The sequence below is a fragment of the Podarcis erhardii genome (genome assembly GCF_964252035.2).
Source record: "Podarcis erhardii genome assembly, chromosome: 1".
NCBI classification, from domain to species: domain Eukaryota; kingdom Metazoa; phylum Chordata; class Lepidosauria; order Squamata; family Lacertidae; genus Podarcis; species Podarcis erhardii.
Genome location: NC_138497.1, coordinates 131,724,966 through 131,743,572, shown reverse-complemented (window position 1 = coordinate 131,743,572; position 18,607 = coordinate 131,724,966). Strand labels below are relative to the sequence as shown.

The following is an 18,607-nucleotide window of genomic DNA, read 5'->3' as shown; positions in this document are numbered from 1 at the left end:
CCAATAAAAATTATTTTTTAAAAAAAAAAAAAAAAACTGCCAGAAGGCCCTTGGAGCTGGACCTCAGTGTCTGGGCTGGATGATGGGAATGGAGACGTTCCTTCAGGTATAATCATAGCACTGCACCGCACAGTGGAGTAGCAACCAAAATCCACCAGTGGGACTGGGATGGAGTCCAGACACTAGTGTACCAGCTGTGGTCCAGTGCAGTGCCAGATTTAGGACAGTGTGGGTGGTTCCACAGGGTGCCAAGCGAAGGGGGCGCCAAATGGAGAATACGCATAATTGTGATGATCTGTTTGGGGGTGTCAAATTTTGGCCTCGTACAGGGTGCCATATTGCAAAAAACAACAACAACCAAAGCCCGCCCCTGGCCCAGTGCCATGGGGCAGGACCCCCTTGCTCAACTGTGTGAGTTGCGGCAATGGCAAACTCAGCGATGATGACTTATAGCTGAGTACCGGACGCACTCTATCTGCTGTTATGGGCTGTCTTAATGTGGTTCAACTCAACATCAAAAAAAGAAGATCATGGCCACTGGTCCCATCACCTCCTGGCAAATAGAAGGGGAAGAAATGGAGGCAGTGAGAGATTTTATTTTCTTGGGCTCCATGATCACTGCAGATGGTGACAGCAGCCACAAAATTAAAAGACCCCTGCTTCTTGGGAGAAAAGCAATGACAAACCTAGAAGGCATCTTAAAAAGCAGAGATATCACCTTGCCAGCAAAGGCCCGTATAGTTAAAAGCTATGGTTTTCCCAGTAGTGATGTATGGAAGTGAGAGCTGGACCATAAAGAAGGCTGATCGCCGAAGAATTGATGCTTTTGAATTATGGTGCTGGAGGAGACTCTTGAGAGTCCCATGGACTGCAGGAAGATCAGACCTATCCATTCTTAAGAAAATCAGCCCTGAGTGCTCACTGGAAGGACAGATGCTGAACCTGAGGCTCCAACTAATGAGAAGAGAAGACTCCCTGGAAAAGACCCTGATGTTGGGAAAGATGGTGCAAGGAGAAGGGGATGACAGAGGACGAGATGGTTGGACAGTGTTCTTGAAGCTACCAGCATGAGTTTGACCAAACTGCGGGAGGCAGTGGAAGACAGGAGTGCCTGGCGTGCTCTGGTCCATGGGGTCACGAAGAGTCGGACACGACTAAACGACTAAACAACAACAATGTGGTTCAGTCTATTCTGCATGCTTATTTGATTATTCCAGCACAGTCTGAGAGAATGAGTCAAAAAACAAATATCCCAGGCCCTCTGTTCAAGCTCTGGCTGCTGAACAGCCTGGGTTTAGTCACACTCATGTGATGCCTTGCAACATGCCCTGCCCACCGGAGAAAAACCTTGTATATATGTGGCCATAATCTGCCGCAGAATGCAGAAGCAGCCGTAAAGAAGGCTGACTGCAGTGCCCTTGAGCAGATATCAGTGACTCCAGGGGCTGACAGAAACATGCACAGCACTGCATGTTTCTGGACACAAAAATGCAGAGAAGCTTTGAAGCTGCCGCAGAGTTCTGGGAAGCCTGCTATGAGAGCCTTTTAAAGTCATACAATTACCTTAATAAAATATAGCAGGGTGTTCTCGAGATTAATGGCCGAAAGAACGGTGATTTACAGCGGAGCCTTAAGCCAAGACTATTTTGCATTAGCAGGGAAAAGGACGAAGGGAGCGTTTGGCACCAGCCTTGCGCCAGCAATGCAAGGGACTCTTGTCATCTCCCAAGAGAAGCTTCAGGAAGAAAACAAAGAATGCAGAAAATTATTCTGCATTTAAGGGCAGAGGAGGAAGGGGAAAGCTGGGACACCACAATTATCTTTCCAAACATGCTTGTTACAGATGATGTCTGTATTTTGAAGGTGCGCATCAGAGTTTAGAGGGAGGTTTTACCCTGAGATACTTATTTTTACATTGGGGAGTGGGGAGACAAAGAGAAATAATAATAATAATAATAATAATAATAATAATAATAATAATTTATTTATATCCTGCCCTTCCCAGACGAAGCTGGGCTTAGGGCGGCTAACAACAATAAAACAGTACAACAGTACAACACAACACTCTAAAATCATTCATTATAAAATTAATTCAAATCAAACCAATGGCAACCATTGGGCTAGAGTTCTATGAGGTTTAAAGAAGGAGGGAGTCAGACTGTGCCTTGGCCAAAGGCCTGGTGGAACAGCTCTGTCTTGCAGGCCCTGAAGAAAGATGTCAAGTCCCGCAGGGCCCTAGTCCCTTGTGACAGAGTGTTCCACCAGATCGGGACCACAGCCGAAAAAGCCCTGGCTCTAGTTGAGGCCAGCCTAACCTCTCTGTGGCCTGGGACCTTCAAGATGTTTTTATTTGAAGACCGTAAGTTTCTCTGTGGGACATACCAGGAGAGGCAGTCCCGTAGGAACTGACTTTTGCCCATGCCATCTTTGGATTGCTGTGAGATGTTCCTCACTTTGGATGGAAGGAAATTACCTTGGGTTACAGACACTTCCAGTTACAGACGCTTCAGGTTACAGACTCCTCTAACCCAGAAATAGTACCTCGGGTTAAGAACTTTGCTTCAGGATGAGAACAGAAATCGTGCGGCGGCGGCAGCAGGAGGCCCCATTAGCTAAAGGGGTACCTCAGGTTAAGAACAGTTTCAGGTTAAGAACAGACCTCCAGAATGAATTAAGTTCTTAACCCGAGGTACCACTGTAGTTTACAAAATCCCCCACATAAGCACAGAGGCTACCATTTACTCAAGAGCAGCCCTATGGCTAGGGGAGATAACTGGAAATCTGCTTCTTTAGTTTGCACCTCCCTCCTTTCATTCCAAGGAGCTCATGAGTCCATTTGGGGTTACCTTCACGACAAACTTGTGTGTCAGCGCAGCTCAACACATTTGATGCCTGAGGCAGAACATGCAAAAGGCCCTCCTTTTCCTCACTCCAATTCCAGGAAAATCAAAATATAAAATTAAATAACTTGTACACATCTTGCAGAAAGCTGCCTCGCTTTTGTCAAATGGTAGAGCTCACCCTGCCTGTTACGCTGGGGAGAGGGCAGTTATCTGTCAGGTGCTGCTGGGATCTATGGTCCGCTGCCCCGTGTAGTGGGCCATTGAACTGCAGGTTGCAGTCATCAGGCCCTGGACTGACTCCACCTGCAGAGGCTCACCCCCTTGGGTCCTATAAGAGGGATTTCTGCTCCAGTGAGCCTTTCCTCAAGCAACACGGTCTTCCTGGTCTCTGGTATCTTCCTGCATCCTTGGGTTTGCCTCAGGCCTGCCTCTTGCTCCAGTCCAGATTAGAAGAGAAGAGTTTGGACTTGATATCCCGCCTTTCACTCCCCTTAAGGAGTCTCAAAGCGGCTAACAATCTCTTTTCCCTTCCTCCCCCACAAGAAACACTCTGTGAAGTGAGTGGGGCTGAGAGACTTCAGAGAAGTGTGACTGGCCCAAGGTCACCCAGCAGCTGCATGTGGAGGAGCGGGGAAGCGAACCCGGTTCACCAGATTACAAGTCCACCGCTCTTAACCACTACACCACGCTGGCTCTCAGATTAGTCGCTTGCCCAATGGCTCACGGCTCTCTGTAGACGGCTGCCCACGCCCAGCCCTGTCTCGATCTCAGCACCATTCCATGTTCTCCAAGCCTAGTTCTCCAAGGTCCATGTCTGACATTCTATTCAATATTCGTCAGTTTTTTCTGAGAGCGATGGGTCAATTTCGGTTTCTCAATTTTGGTTTCTCGTTTTTCCACTCTTAAGTTCAGTATTTGACATTTCCACAGCAGATCGTAATTCCCCCCCTCACCCCCACAAAGGTCTTCATGAAACTTCATCAGCTTCATAGTGCGAATTTCTCCAAATAAGCTCACTTCTGCAAGCAATTTTGCCTAATGCATGCATACATTTTTTTGTCAAGCCGTTTCCCCGAATGTGATGCGTTTTAATGTTATTATCATGCGTTCTCATGCACGCTTTCCCCTAGCACATGCATCTTTGCGCACAATACCTGACCGAAGATCTGAACTGCAAAGTTCAAGCATCATATGGAAGGATGACTATGTTTCTGTTTGCATATTGTTTCATACAGTAAGGTAGGTTCACCTTTCTGTGTGAACTAGGCCAAACATTTCTCCCTTTTTCCTACTCTCTGAATGCCTGGAATGAATTGCAACCACACACAGAGATATTGTGTAATTCTCCTGTTGCGCAGGCTTAGCATTCAGTACAGCCAGATCAATGACAACCAGCTTTCTTTTTGCAAACTCTTCCGAGTTTATATAAGGGCTAAAAAAAGAAAACGAAAACCTCTTGCCAAATTTAAATGTTTAAAGGAACCCAGCCAAGCTGAAATGTTTTGGACAGAGCTTCATACAAAAACAAAATATTTTCGTGTCAGCCTGACAACCTCTGGGTTGTGCTACATACTGAGAACTTCCACATGAGATTGTCGGTCTCTCTGTCTCTATACAGTCATACCTTGGTTCTTGAACGCCCCAGAACATGTACGTTTCAGCTCCTGAACGATCGAAATCCAGAAGTGAGTGAGCGTTCTTTTGGAAGCTGAACGTCTAACAGGGCTTCCATGGCTTCTGATTGGCTGCAGGAGCTCCCTGCAGCCAATCAGAAGCTGCGCTTTGGAAGTGAAATCGACTTCCGGAATTGATTCTGTTCGACTTCCGAGGTACGGCTGTACATATAATCCAGCTCAGCTTTGGACACAGGATGTCACCAACCCACAGGCAAAATGTGGACCCCTGGTCTCTCTCTCTGGCCCCTGAAGATCTCTTCAGGCCACACCCAGAAGATATTATTTGGCATCACAGGGAACTGGCGATTGGCCGAGACTCCCTGTGTATTGCACCCCCAGCGATGTACACTGCCTTTTCGATTACCTTTCCTGCCCCACTTCCTCCTGGGTCCTTTTTCCCCTGCCCTCTTCTCCCATCTGCTGGAGCAAGAACTCCCATTTGGCCTCAAGTCAGGAGAAGGGAACCTTGGGTGGAAAACCTGGGAAGGAGCAGGGCCCAAATGCCAGGGCTCAATCTGGCACATTTGGCGCCTGTGCTTTAGGAAAGCATGTCCCTTCCAGTCTGAAAATGGCCGGAGGAGGCCAACTCACAGGTTGGGAGCTCTGCTTACAGCATCTAAGCTTGCTTGAGGTGCTCCAAGCTAGATGCCTCCACAAGTTCTGTCAGCTCACTGTATTAAATAGAGTACTTGATCCTCTTTCTTTCCTTTGTAGACTGTAAATGTTAAAAGGATTACGGATACCTGAAGCGTTAATGAAGCTAACCCCGTGCATCATAAAAAAACATACGGCCTTGTTTTATTTTAAATCTGCCATGTGTTAAAAATTGATTTTGATTCCAGCACATTCTTATTTTAAAAAAGGCTGCAGACATCACTTGTTCTTTGCAAACCGCTCACTATAAGTTAAAATGCTGATAATTCAGTCCCACCACCTCTCGTCCAAGCAGAAGCTCTTCGTCTTTTTATCCTCTCCTACGTGGAAAGCATTTTGCAGCCAAGAATGTTGCCGTTGAAAAATTATAGCTGCTTGAAGTCTGACCCTAACAACCCCCTTGCCATTCTGACTTCGAACACTTGCCCATCAGAATTCCTCTAACTGCTCATATTTGTTCCTCAGGGCTGCCTCCGTCTCTAGAGTAATCAATCAAGTTCTTTTGGTGAATCCATCTAACACGCCTGAAGGCAGCGGGATTATGAAAATTGATACCCACTGAGAACATGACCATTTTTGTTCCCCATTAGCGCTTTATCCAGATTAAGACAATATGAAAGATGAAAAGCTAATTGCTCTAATGAACTGATTCATTTCATTGAACATGGAGTGGATGGGTAGGAGGGGATGTGGATGTTTAAGACTTGCAAAAGGCTCTTAAATGCTGAAGGGTTGATAGGAATGATCTAGGTGCTTTCAGTTCATTCAGGCAATTTATTTAATATGACTTTTTCAACAATTATCCATTGGCCAGCGGTAAGATGCAACTCAACCGCAGTTTCCTTGCTAAACTGGGAAGTATGGCATACGGTGTCTGTAAATAACGAAGCGCAGATTTGTTAATCACTTGTGCAGATTCTGCTGATTCCCACCAGCAGTGTTAACCCGTGTTTCTTGGTGGCATATGGGTAGAGGGGGTGATGAGTCAACATATCAGATACCCCTCATACACCTTTTTTTTAGAATCATCCCTCGTAATCTGAGAAGTTTGTTGCCTTTGTAGAAACAGTCATCTGCTTTGAAATAGGTAAATTTATGTGGAATCAATTCTTATACCAGCTGCACTGGCTCCTGGTGGAGTACAGGATCAGGTTTAAGGTGCTGGTTTTAACCTTTAAAGCCCTATATGGCCTAGGACCCTCGTACCTGTGGGACCGCCTCTCCTGGTATGTCCCACGGAGGAACTTATGGTCTTCAAACAAAAACATATTGGAGGTCTCGGGCCACAGGGAGGTTAGGCTGGCCTCAACTAGAGCCAGGGCTTTTTCGGCCGTGGTTCCGATCTGGTGGAACGCTCTGTCACAAGAGACTAGGGCCCTGCGGGACTTGACATCTTTCCGCAGGGCCTGCAAGACAGAGCTGTCCCACCAGGCCTTTGGCTGAGGCACAGTCTGACCCCCTCTTTCTGTAATCCTCATAGAACTCCAGCCCAATGGTTGCCATTAATTTGACTCTGAAATGATTTTATAATGAATGGTTTTAGAATGTTGTATTATTTTACTGTTGTTAGCCGCTCTGAGCCCGGCTTCGGCTGGGGAGGGCGGGATATAAATAAAATTTATTTTTATTATTATTCTCTTCTAAATAAAAAGTGACCCTAGACACAGCCCTAGACAAAGAGCGCAGATTTGCATAAAGGTAGGCAACACACCCCGAGGAGAACAGTATCAAATGGCTATACTAGGAGTGAGGAACCTTTGACCATCCAGAGCTGGTGCTAGACTACAACTCCCATCATCCTTGACCACTGGCTCTGCTGGCTGGGGATCATGGGAGTTGTAGTCCAGCAACATCTTGAGGACCACTTTCCCCCCACCCCAGGGCTAGACAGCATCCCATGGATGTGATCTATTCCAGTCCGTTATCCTAAGAAAAGGATCCTTCACAAATTCAATATGTATTCGTGCAAATTCATCTGATGGATTTCATTACTCATTGATATTTTTGGTTTCCCTTGAAATTCCTCAGCTGTTTTGGCCGAGAAGGACACATAAAAACCCTGACTTACTGGATGTAAGGTAAAGGGTAAAGGGACCCCTGACCATTAGGTCCAGTCGTGACCGACTCTGGGGTTGCGCTGCTCATCTCGCTTTATTGGCCGAGGGAGCCGGCGTACAGCTTCCGGGTCATGTGGCCAGCATGACTAAGCCGCTTTTGGCGAACCAGAGCAGCGCATGGAAACGCCGTTTACCTTCCCGCCAGAGTGGTACCTATTTATCTACTTGCACTTTGACATGCTTTTGAACTGCTAGGTTGGCAGGAGCTGGGACCGAGCAATGGCAGCTCACCCCGTCGCAGGGATTCGAACCACCGACCTTCTAATCAGCAAGTTCTAGGCTCTGTGGTTTAACCCACAGCGCCATGTACTTCACATGAAATTTCAGCGCCAACAGTACTACGAAGCCATCATTTGAGCTCTATCCCATTAAGGCACACTGAGGTGCGCTGCAGGTTAAGAATGAGGAGTCATTCGGGTCCCCATTGCTGTCAGGGTCAGCACAGCGCAAAGAAAAGTTTCTCAAAATTGGGGTGCTGCTCCATTTTCCCCGCATAATTCATTTAGGGTTATGCAGATCTGAAACGGCCGAGGCTAAGCTATTCAACCCCTTCCACCCCCAAAAGGCATCTGATGGTGGGCAAGCTGGCCAGATACACATCCTAATTAGCAAAGGTTTTTTGCAAATGTGCTTTTTGAATGGCAGCTTCTTGCCTTGTTTTGCTGTAGCTGAGCTATCTTGAACCCTCTGGGACGTTTTGAAATGATGTGTCTCGTCTCCTGGGTACGCTCTCCTGAGAAATCTGGCATAATCACAATCAGTAACTGAACACTTTAGCAGAATCCCAAATGAATCATATGAGTTGGCTCAGCTGATCAAGATGATTATGTTCCTAACAAGCACTGACAGAAAGGAAAAAAACTGGGAGTGGTAAGCTATCACTGAGACTTGAATCTTATGTGTAAATGGGGTTTGATCCTTGTCTGAGATTAGTCAGCAGAGCACCACAGATAAGAATTATGATCAGGGTTTCGTCTTCAACTTGGAACCCAACCCCATCCCAGATGTATGGATGCAATAATAATAATAATAATAATAATAATAATAATAATAATAATAATAATTTATTTATACCCCTTTATACCCCTCTTGGCGGCTTCCTACAAAACACTAAAATACAATAACCTATTAAACATTAAAAGCTTCCCTAAACAGGGCTGCCTTCAGATGTCTTCTAAAAATCTGGTAGTTATTTTTCTCTTTGACATCTGGTGGGAGGGTGTTCCACAGGGTGGGTGCCACTACCGCCAGAAGGCCCTCAGCGCTGGACCTCAGTGTCTGGGCAGAACGACGCTAGATATAGTTACTCACTAGTGAGGAGAAAACATTCTGCATATGACTAACGCAGTTCTTTTTCACCATTTGTGTCATTTCAGTGACACAACACTGGAAATCAGGATCTGGGTAATAAGCTTTAGCAATCTTAAATTAAGCCGTGTTTTTAGTTGTTTTTTTTTTTAAAAAAACCCCAAGGATCTAGCCATTTGTCAATGCAAGTTTCTTCAAATTAAGGGTCCTACAAAATATCAGCACCAATTCCCCTTCCCAAAATTTGTCGTGGGGCATGTGTGTGGCTTTCTTACAGCTGTTTCCAGCTTTCGCCTAGCTCTGCCAGAAGCTGATATTGGAGTAAACGTTGGCCCTCTCTACATCTAAAAATCAGACCTATTTTCTGCCATCATTTGGCTCACCAGATCTCAGAGCACATAAAAAAGGAACATTGTCAGATCTTCAAGTTTGGGCTGATATGTAACTATGGACTATGGCAGGGGTAGGCAACCTAAGGACTGGGGGCCGGATGCAGCCCAATCACCTTCTCAATCTGGCCCATGGACGGTCCAGGAATCAGCGTGTTTTTACATGAGTAGAATGTGTCCTTTTATTTAAAACACATCTCTGGGTTATTTGTGGGGCATAGGAATTAATTCATTTTTTTTTCAAAATATTGTCCGGCCCACCACATGGTCTGAGGGACGGTGGACCGGCCCACGGCTGAAAAAGGTTGCTGACCCCTGGACTATGGACATGAATAGTATAATTTACCTGGGGATGAGTGTCATACCCCAGATCACCTGTGAGCAGGAAGGGTGCTTTAACAAAAAAACAAACAAACAAACAAACCCAACGCCTTACCCACACAAGTTGATTTTCAGCATTATGCGTGCTCCTTCCTTCTCGGATAGATTGCTCACAATGAGTAGACTACTTTTGTGAATTGATAAGAGGCGGAAGTGACATACGAACCAGCCCAAGAGACAGGGTTCTGTAAGGCACCAGGAGTCTCAAACTGGGATTAGTTGCGACCAGATTTCAGTGCTACTGAGGGAGCCCATCTGATGAAGGAATTGCAGCCTAGACAGCATTGGAAGGCTCATCAGCTAATTCAGCAATTGGTCAGGTCATCCAGTGGACCAACACAGCTCTAAAATAGGTGGTTGACCTTTTTGGACCTGGGGGGGAGCTCTCCAAAAGCCACATGCTGGTGATGGATGTGGCGAACACACACCTCCTTTCGAGCATGCACACATTCAGACACACAATTTAACCAGGCAGGCACATGCAAACTCAGATAGTCTCTGCCAACCAGGCTTTGCTATGCATGGAAAAGCCTTCCACTTACCTTGCAAAGGAACCTCTTCTCCCTCTGACGCAGGGCCAATGGAGGACACAAGCGCTTAGGAAACAGGAGGGAGTGTCCCTTTTGAGCACTTCTGCTTCCTTCTTCATAACTTCTTGTTATGGACTGCTGGACTGGACTGCAAGTGAGGTGCAGCCAACAGCAAGCCAAGGCAAAACATGAAGCCATCTCTCGCTCGCGGTGTTCAATTGGGGCAGGTGTGGGCAACCTTTGCCCCTGCCAGCCGATGGTGCTGAACTACAACTCCCATCAGTCCCAACAAGCTTGGGCAATGGGCAGGGATGATGGGAGTTGCAGTTCGGCAACATCTGGAGGGCCAAAGGTTTCCCTCAACTGAATTAAACAGGGGAGAGTAGAAGCGAGAAGCAACAGGAGTACAGTGGTGCCTCGCAAGACGAAATTAATCCGTTCCGCGAGTCTCTTCGTTTAGCGGTTTTTCGTCTTGTGAAGCAAGCCCATTGATGGCTTAGCGGATTAGCGCTATCAGCGGTTTAGCGGCTTTTAGCGGCTTAGCGGATAAGCAGATAAGTGGCTTAGCGGCTTAGAAAAAGGGGGGGGGAGGAAAAGAAACCCGCAGGAACTCGCAAGACATTTTCGTCTTGCGAAGCAAGCCCATAGGAAATTCGTTTTGCGAAGCGCCTCCAAAACGGAAAACCCTTTCGTCTAGCAGGTTTTCCGTCTTGCGAGGCATTCGTCTTGCGGGGCACCACTGTACTTTTCTGTTGTACCATCTAATTATACTCTAAGATTCCAGAGGAAATCTAAGGGAAGTGGGCCAGCACAAACAACGCCAGTGGGGCTGTTTCTTCCCCAAACACACACCAGCAACTTTAGATCTTCCTATACAGTAAGCCCACAACTTACGTGGGGGTTACATTCCGGGGATCACGCACGCCTAAAGCCAACATTACGTATAGTCCGTTGGGTTCAATGGTGGGCGGGATTGCCAATGTCAATTTTCCCCAGAAAGCCGGCCCCTTTTAATATTTTTTTTTGCCATGCGCATAATTTGTGGGCTTACTGCATCCATAAAAATGTAAAGCCGCAGAACTAGATGGAGCAAAGGTTTGACTCAATAGAAGGCAGTGTCCTGTGATTCCCATGTGCTTCTACAGAGCCTCTGAAATTCTGCACATCAGCTGAAGACAGGCATGGGAAAAACAACTCTAGACTGCCCTTAGCTCTGTCAATGAGCTACTCTTATGTGTAGTTATGTGGGAAGCAGCATCCTTGTCCTTGTTGTTCAGGCTGCATACTAGACACCGTGCATTTAAAGCATATTTAAAGATAAAGGTAAAGGGACCCCTGAACGTTAGGTCCAGTTGCGGACGACTCTGGGGTTGCGGCGCTCATTTCACCTTATTGTCCAAGGGAGTCGGCATACAGCTTCCGGGTCATGTGGCCAGCATGACTAAGCCGCTTCTGGCGAACCAGAGCAGCGCATGGAAACGCCGTTTACCTTCCCACCGGAGCGGTACCTACTGATCTATTTGCACTTTGACATGCTTTCCAACTGCTAGGTTGGCAGGAGCAGGGACCGAGCAACGGGAGCTCACTCCATCATGGGGATTCGAACCACCGACCTTCTGATCAGCAAGCCCAAGAGGCTCAGTGGTTTAGACCACAGGGCCACCCATGTCCCTCCTAAAGCATATTTACACCCCCCAAAAAAAGAATCCCGGTAATTGCATTTACCCCTCAGCACCCTTAACAAACTAGTTTCCAGTATTATCTGATGGCGTGTAAGCAGCTGCACACTCAATATCAATTTGTGTGAAACAGCTATCCCACCGTCAACTTGTGTCATTCTCTGCATTCCTAACCAAGAGCGGGTTTTGAATTTTTCAACGTCCGCTCGGCATTCGCCAGGATGACCAAAGTGTCCGGTCTTTCAAAGTATGACTAGGGGTTATGTGGTGGATGTGGTCTACTCTAGTGAAATGAAATCGGGGGCTATTTGCTTTATTCCTGGGATAACAGCAGCATAATCTTCAGCAAAAAAAAAAAAAAAAAAAAAAAGTGCAGTGGTGATATAATCCAACTCCTTCTCCCCTTCCTTCACTTCAAATCAGTGGCTTTAACGTATTAAGATTTAAGCCTCCAATTTCAAAGTGGAGGTGATCAAAGTGTTTTAATGTCAAGTGCTCCTGGAGAGGCGAGGGCTTCATAAGCTTCCATATTTCCCCACCTGGGTGTTGGAAATCCATAGCCTCACATTCCCGCGGTCTTTAGTCATTCTTGTCTGGCCTCTTGCCTTGCATTTCTTGTTCAGTCCACAATAACTTCAGCCATGTTTGTGGTGCTGCAGATTCAGTTTCCCCCAGTCTCCAATCTCACACCTACCATTTGGCCAGCTGGTCCGCCCCCCCCTTTGATTACCCCCCTCTCTCCTGGGTGTAACACACCGATAAGGCTCTACCCTGAAAGAATAGATCTAAAGACCCCCTGGACAATACACACGCACACACATATTTGGAAATACATCTTCGTTCAGACACACTGTTCTTACAATCCGATCGGGGGCAGAAGGGGGACAAAAACCAGATATATCTATAAAAAATATCATCATTTTATTACATTCCACACAGTACATTGTCAAGAATTTCAAAATTCCACAAGATATTTTCACACACAGGCAACTGGGTGATGTTGACAATGTCACAGCTGTTAAGGGGTGGGAGTGAAAAGTGGCAGTAAAAATCACGGGAGGGTGACAGGGCAGTCTTTGGCGAATATCTAAAAATGGGATCTCTCAATCGGGTTAAAACAGACCCAGGCTGAGCATATTTGAACTATTGTGAAATTTGGAATACAACTGGAGGTATTTACACTTGACTGCTGTTGGGGGTTAGGGTGGGGCGATCAGGAAAATCAGTGGGAGGGGAAAGTTTACATTTTTCTCGTTTTATTTTCTTTATTATATTTTTATCCCACCTTTCCTTCCAAAGGAGCCCAGGGTGCCAAATTCACTTTGGAGATTTCCAATCACATGTACCAGGGATACAGAAATTAAGGTACTTACTAACATTATTTACTTCCACACTGGAACATGTTCTCTTGGGACCCACGAGAACGAACAAATCACATCTCAAAAGGTGGCTTCTGCTTATCTCCTGGCATAAGGTGAAGTTGTCACCTTGCTCAGAGGCAAGGTGTCTCTCCCCTCCCCCCCCCAAAAAAATATTCTGTGATCTGGGACAGGTGATCGCTTTGCTCTCACAAATCCCTTCTTTCTAGATGCAGTTTATAAGCACACACGCTCCTTTCCCCAATCCCACCCCCATATACACTCTGCACTTTAAAGAACAATTTCCCTAATAAACAGCACTGTGTGGCATTTTAAACCAGCTAAGCAAGCATCTGGGCAGAGTAAATTTGCTACATGCACTTACAGCATGCTACCTGAATAACACAGGGTGGAAGCATGTGACATAGACACCCCTAGATAAAAGTGTTCATTTTGGGGAACTGGCAAAGAATATCCACTCTCTTTCATGACCCATGCCAACCCTGTACATACATAGGGTTCAACCCACTGGGAGTTTGTCCCGCATGGTTATATCAGGGACAGGTCTTGGGGCTGGTCCACACTTCCACTGTCCCGTGCCTAGAAAGAATGGGGCAAGAAGAGGTGTGCACCGCCCCCAAGACACAGGGCCGAGTGGTTTCTCCCTTGCCCAGCTCCTTTCACAGGGAAAACCACTCTCTAAATCGGAAGAAATATGTGGAAAACCTGATTGCTGTTTGCTCTGAATGAGCGCCAAAGAGCAGCTTTCCCCAGCGGGGAGCAGCAGGACAAGAGGAAACCTGGATATGCCCCCAGTGATTTTAGTAGGCCTTCCATAATGGAAAGCACTCATGACTTTCACCCCCAGTATTACAACGCTGCTACTCTCGCCTGAATTCTCAGTTTTCACATAAGGGAAAAATGGCAGACAGGAGCTTTAAGAAGGATATAGCAAGTAGTCATGGCTGGATTTTTTTTTTAAGCAAACAAAGTGTTCAGTGGAGATGTCTTTTGCCAGAAAATATGTCCGATTTAACCGTTCCAACCACCTTTGTGTGTTATCACTTGATAAATCTATATAAGGCATTTTCATTGCATTACTTCAGAGCAAAATCAATAGATAGAGGCTCCATTATACCATCTTCGTTAAAGATGCAGAGATAGTTGGGTTTTAGCAGGCCCTATTCTTGGGGCTTTGGTTGACAGATGTCATGACCAACATCTTAAGAAGCAACATGGCCACGAAAGTAAATTGTGTCAGGCAGCCATTTATGTCGACATGGAGAGAGAAAACAAGAGGGCAAAAGCGTTCTTTGTGTCTTTTTTTCAAAATTACCAGTAAAAACACAATGGCGGCATTTCCTTGCTCTTGCAAAAAAAGAAGAAAAGAAAGCATCACCAAAAATGAGGTTTACCTATAAAATGAAATAAACCTCAGATTCATGGAGCTATAGCGTTTTTCAAAACCTTACATCTATTGGCATCTATGCATCTTTCTAAGGCTGGGTTTAACAGATAAACTGAACATTCATTACAAGCTTCTCTTTTTTTTTAATAAGGCAACTTGAAAAATATTTGTTTTGTTGAGGGATTAATTCCACTACCAAAACGATGGCTATGTTTTTGTGATTTCTGGGGGGTGAAGGAACCCTATAAGACCTTGAAGTTGACCGTCTCCAAGCCTTTCTCAGTTCTCCCCCATCATACACTGTGGCGTTTTGTTTTTGCCCTATCTTTAGGCTTGCCATTTAAAATTTTCCAGGGGCACAGCCTCTCTCCCCCCCCCCCAATCAGTATGAACCTGCTGACGTTTTCATTAAGGATATCAAATGTAAACCCAGCCAGAGCTAGATAAGGCAACAAAAAGCATCGTTCACTTCTCCTAGTAAACAAATCAGTGTATCTGTCCTCAAAAAAAGGTGTTTGGGGCCTTCCACGAGGCAGGGCAGGGGGGAGGAAAAGCACTCCCTTGTGAAGGTCGCAGCGGCACAAGCAAGTCCCAAGGGACCTTTTCGAAATAGCCATCCAGCCAATTCCCCCCCCACATGCACACTTACATACATAGATAGGTAAGAGATAAAACAAGCACACAGAAATTTACTCTGGCATACTCCTCCTGACGCGCTACTGAGTTTTCTTGCAAGTTGTCTACCGGGGACAAAAAAAACCCCCACAAGTCCTTGAGAAACGAAATAAAAGGAGCATTCACTTTCAAAGAGACTGGGGTGGGAAGGGAGGCAAGTCTCCTCTCGCGATCCACGATGCAGCATTACCGTTTTTTAAGAGATTTTTTTTGTCAAGAGAACCAAGGGGAGATGTCTATAGAGTTCACAGATATGCTGGGTGAGGAGGAAAAGTGCAAAATTGAGGCAACGTCTCTGAAAGTCTCTTTTTAAAAAGTTTTTGTTTTTTTGTTTTTGTGTGTTTCCTGGCTCCGCTCTCAGCAATGCGAACTGCGGTCTTGCTCTAGTTTTATCGTTAAGGTGGGCTCCACCGCCAGAGGGGCCCCGCTGGCATAGTGGGAGCTTTTGTAGGTGATGGAGTGATCGCTCTTCTTGGCCGCATAGCGGAAGCGGTGGTAGTGGAGCACAAGGGCCAGCACGACGGAGACCACAACCAGAACAGCACCTCCGGCGGCCATAACGTAATACCAGTAGGCTGGGATGGGCTGCACTGACACCGTGTCCACTGTGGGCTCGTTCCCTGGCAGAAGGGTGCCCCCTGGGGGAGAGACAGAAGAACGTTGCTAGGTGGCATGCATGCAGGCTCATCAAAGCATACACACACACATATACATGCGTTTCAGAGTTCTCAGCAACTTAAATAAAGGTCTGCATGACCAAGCTTTCCCCTGGGTGGGAACGTAATTTGGGTTTTTGACAAGCAGGCAATTTAAAGCATTTCATTAATTAGGCTTGGGAGGAGGGGGGGGGAGAGGATGCAAATGTTGTTCATAGCCATTATATTTGGAAGGAACAGCTTCCGCACCGCCCCCCTGCCCCCCCGCCACCGCCTTGCGCTCCCTGCCACAGCCACCCACAATCAGCTCCGTCTTGTTTCAGCGTGGCACTTGTTTGTCAAGCAATGACAAAACACGTCACGTTTTTTTAAAACAAGTGACAAGAGTTTAATTGCCAAGTACGAAGGAGGTTGTGACAGGATCACAGAAGAGATTCTAGAGATGAAAAACACGCTTCGTTCCTGGGGGGGGGGGGGGAGAAAAGCAGAAAAGGAATCTGCAGACAAGACCTTCCGGAGGTCATCATGCTTCAGAGACCCAGAATTTTTAAGGCCATCCCCACCGCAATCCTATCTTCTATAATTCGGGCATGGCTTTCCAAATCACAGCTAACCAGGACCTCCGGGCAGAAGTAAGACGCCCTGTGTTCGGTGAAGTTTACTCCCCAGTAAGTAATGCTTATGGCAACAGTCTCACACTGCAATTTTTTTCCTTCCTACCTGTTGGATTCAATAAGATTCACTCCCAGGTGACTGTAAATAGGTTTGCAGTCTCTCTGTGTGTGTTACTAATGACAACTTCATATTTAACAACTACAGCAAGCTACAAATTCAGGCTTTACAATTCTCCTGGAATCTCTGCATTTCCATTGTTTGCGGGTTTTTGACCCCATCGAAGTTGTGTGTTGAGGACCAGAAGAGATGCGAAGAGGCCAATCACATTTACTTGTTCCCATGTCTTCCCCGTTCACGTATAAAGCAGTGAACAGAAAAGCTCCCCGGTGGATCAGGTGAAAGGCTCATCTGGTCCAGCAACCTGTCCTCTTGAGTGGCCAACCAGATGCCTATGAAAAGCAGGTAAGCAGGACCTAACAGCACCTTCTCCCCTTGCGACAGTGGAGGCAGAACACACAGCCATCATGGCTAGCAGCCGCTGATATTCTTACTCTTCATGAATTTGCCTAATCCTCTTTCAAAGCCATCCAGTTTGGTAGCCATCTCTATGCAATTAACCCAGAATGCAGCAGCTAGACTGGTGACTGGGAGTGGCCGCCGGGACCACATAACACCGGTCCTGAGATATCTGCATTGACTCCCAGTATGTTTCTGAGCACGATTCAAAGTGTTGGTGCTGACCTTTAAAGCCCTAAACGGCCTCGGTCCTGTATACCTGAAGGAGCGTCTCCACCCCCATCGTTCAGCCCGGACACTGAGGTCCAGCACCGAGGGCCTTCTGGCGGTTCCCTCATTGCGAGAAGTGAGGTTATAGGGAACCAGGCAGAGGGCCTTCTCGGTAGTGGCGCCCACCCTGTGGAATGCCCTCCCTTTGGATGTGAAGGAAATAAGCAGCTATCCTGTCTTTAAAAGACCTCTGAAGACAGCCCTGTTTAGGGAAGTTTTTAATAGTTAACGCTGTACGGTTTTTAACACTTGATTGGGAGCCGCCCAGAGTGGCTGGGGAAACTCAGCCAAATGAGCGGGGTATAAATAATAATAATAATAATAATAATAATAATAATAATAATTATGCGAAGGAGGACTTTCTTTTGCCTGTCCCAAATCTTCCAAGTTCCAGCAGCATGAGAGAAAATCTTCTCTATCAGTCTACTCACACCATCACATCTCCTTTTCTCTAGACTAAAAACCCCCCAAATGTTGTAGCCTCTCTCCTCATAGGGCAGTTGCTCCATCCCCTTGGCCATATTGAGTTATTCAGAAAGCTGCATGTTTCAGATGCTATATACTGCATGGAATGCAAAGATGCAAGGAAAACATGCCTGGGAAGTTGTTTCTGGGAAGCCCCACAAGTCCCCACCCAGACCCCCTTGCCCCGTGGGAGCAGCAGCAGGGTGGGGAAACTGTTTCTCTACCTTTGAGCATATTCATTTAAGGGTGAAGGTAAGAGTAGGTTTCCTAGCTCAATTCAAAGTGTTGGTGCTGACCTTTAAAGCCCTAAACAGCCTCGGTCCAGTGTACCTGAAGGAGCATCTCCACCTCCATCATTTTGACTGGACACTGAGGTCCAGCACCGAGGGCCTTCTGGCTGTTCCTTCACCGTGAGAAGCAAAGCTACAGGGAACCAGGCAGAGGGCCTCCTTGGTGGTGGCGCCCACCCTGTGGAATGCCCTCCCACCAGATGTCAAAGAGAAAAATAACTACCAAACTTTTAGAAGACATCTAAAGGCAGCCCTGTTTAGGGAAGCGTTTAATATTTAATAGATTATTGTATTTTAGTGTTTTGTTGGAAGCCGCCCAGAGTGGCTGGGGAAACCCAGCCAGATGGGCGGGGTATGAATAAATTGTTGTTGTTGTTGTTGTTGATATGAAGTCGAGATTATATTGCCTTGGGTCCAAAGGACCTGCCCAATCTAAGAGGACTCCACAACTGGGTCACTCTCTCTGAGCGGGTGGGTCACTGGGCAGCCCACACTCACTCTCTCTCATCATGGACGGGATGTGCAAAATTGAGTATTCCCTTCCATGGCTAGTTGCTGGGCTTCTGCAAACAGGCCTCTTGTTTCCTACTCAATCCAGCAACGGCAAATGACTGCTGCTTGGAAACCATTCTAGACATGCTCTGAATTTTGCGAGGGGGGGGGAATAAAACGGGGAGGGCTGTGAATGTCTATAAACCCAGAAAAGAGAAGCTTCCCACAAACAACCCTACTGAAACAAACTCTTCCAAAAAAAAAAAGCTGTTTCTCCTATGCACC

The 18,607-nt window shown here is 46.5% G+C and overlaps 1 protein-coding gene across 2 annotated transcripts in view; it reads right to left on the bottom strand.

Annotated features, from left to right (window-relative positions):
- NRP2 (neuropilin 2) overlaps window positions 1-18,607 on the bottom strand; it is a 231,925-nt gene that overhangs the window by 24,181 nt on the left and 189,137 nt on the right. The window contains exon 16 of one of the 2 annotated variants that reach the window (XM_081867265.1): window positions 12,478-15,656. The exons of the other annotated variant lie outside the window; for it this stretch is intronic. Coding sequence (XP_081723391.1) covers window positions 15,376-15,656 — 281 coding nt within the window. The 3' untranslated portion in view covers window positions 12,478-15,375. Of the gene's footprint in view, window positions 1-12,477; window positions 15,657-18,607 lie in introns of those variants that run through there. 2 annotated transcript variants of the gene reach the window in all.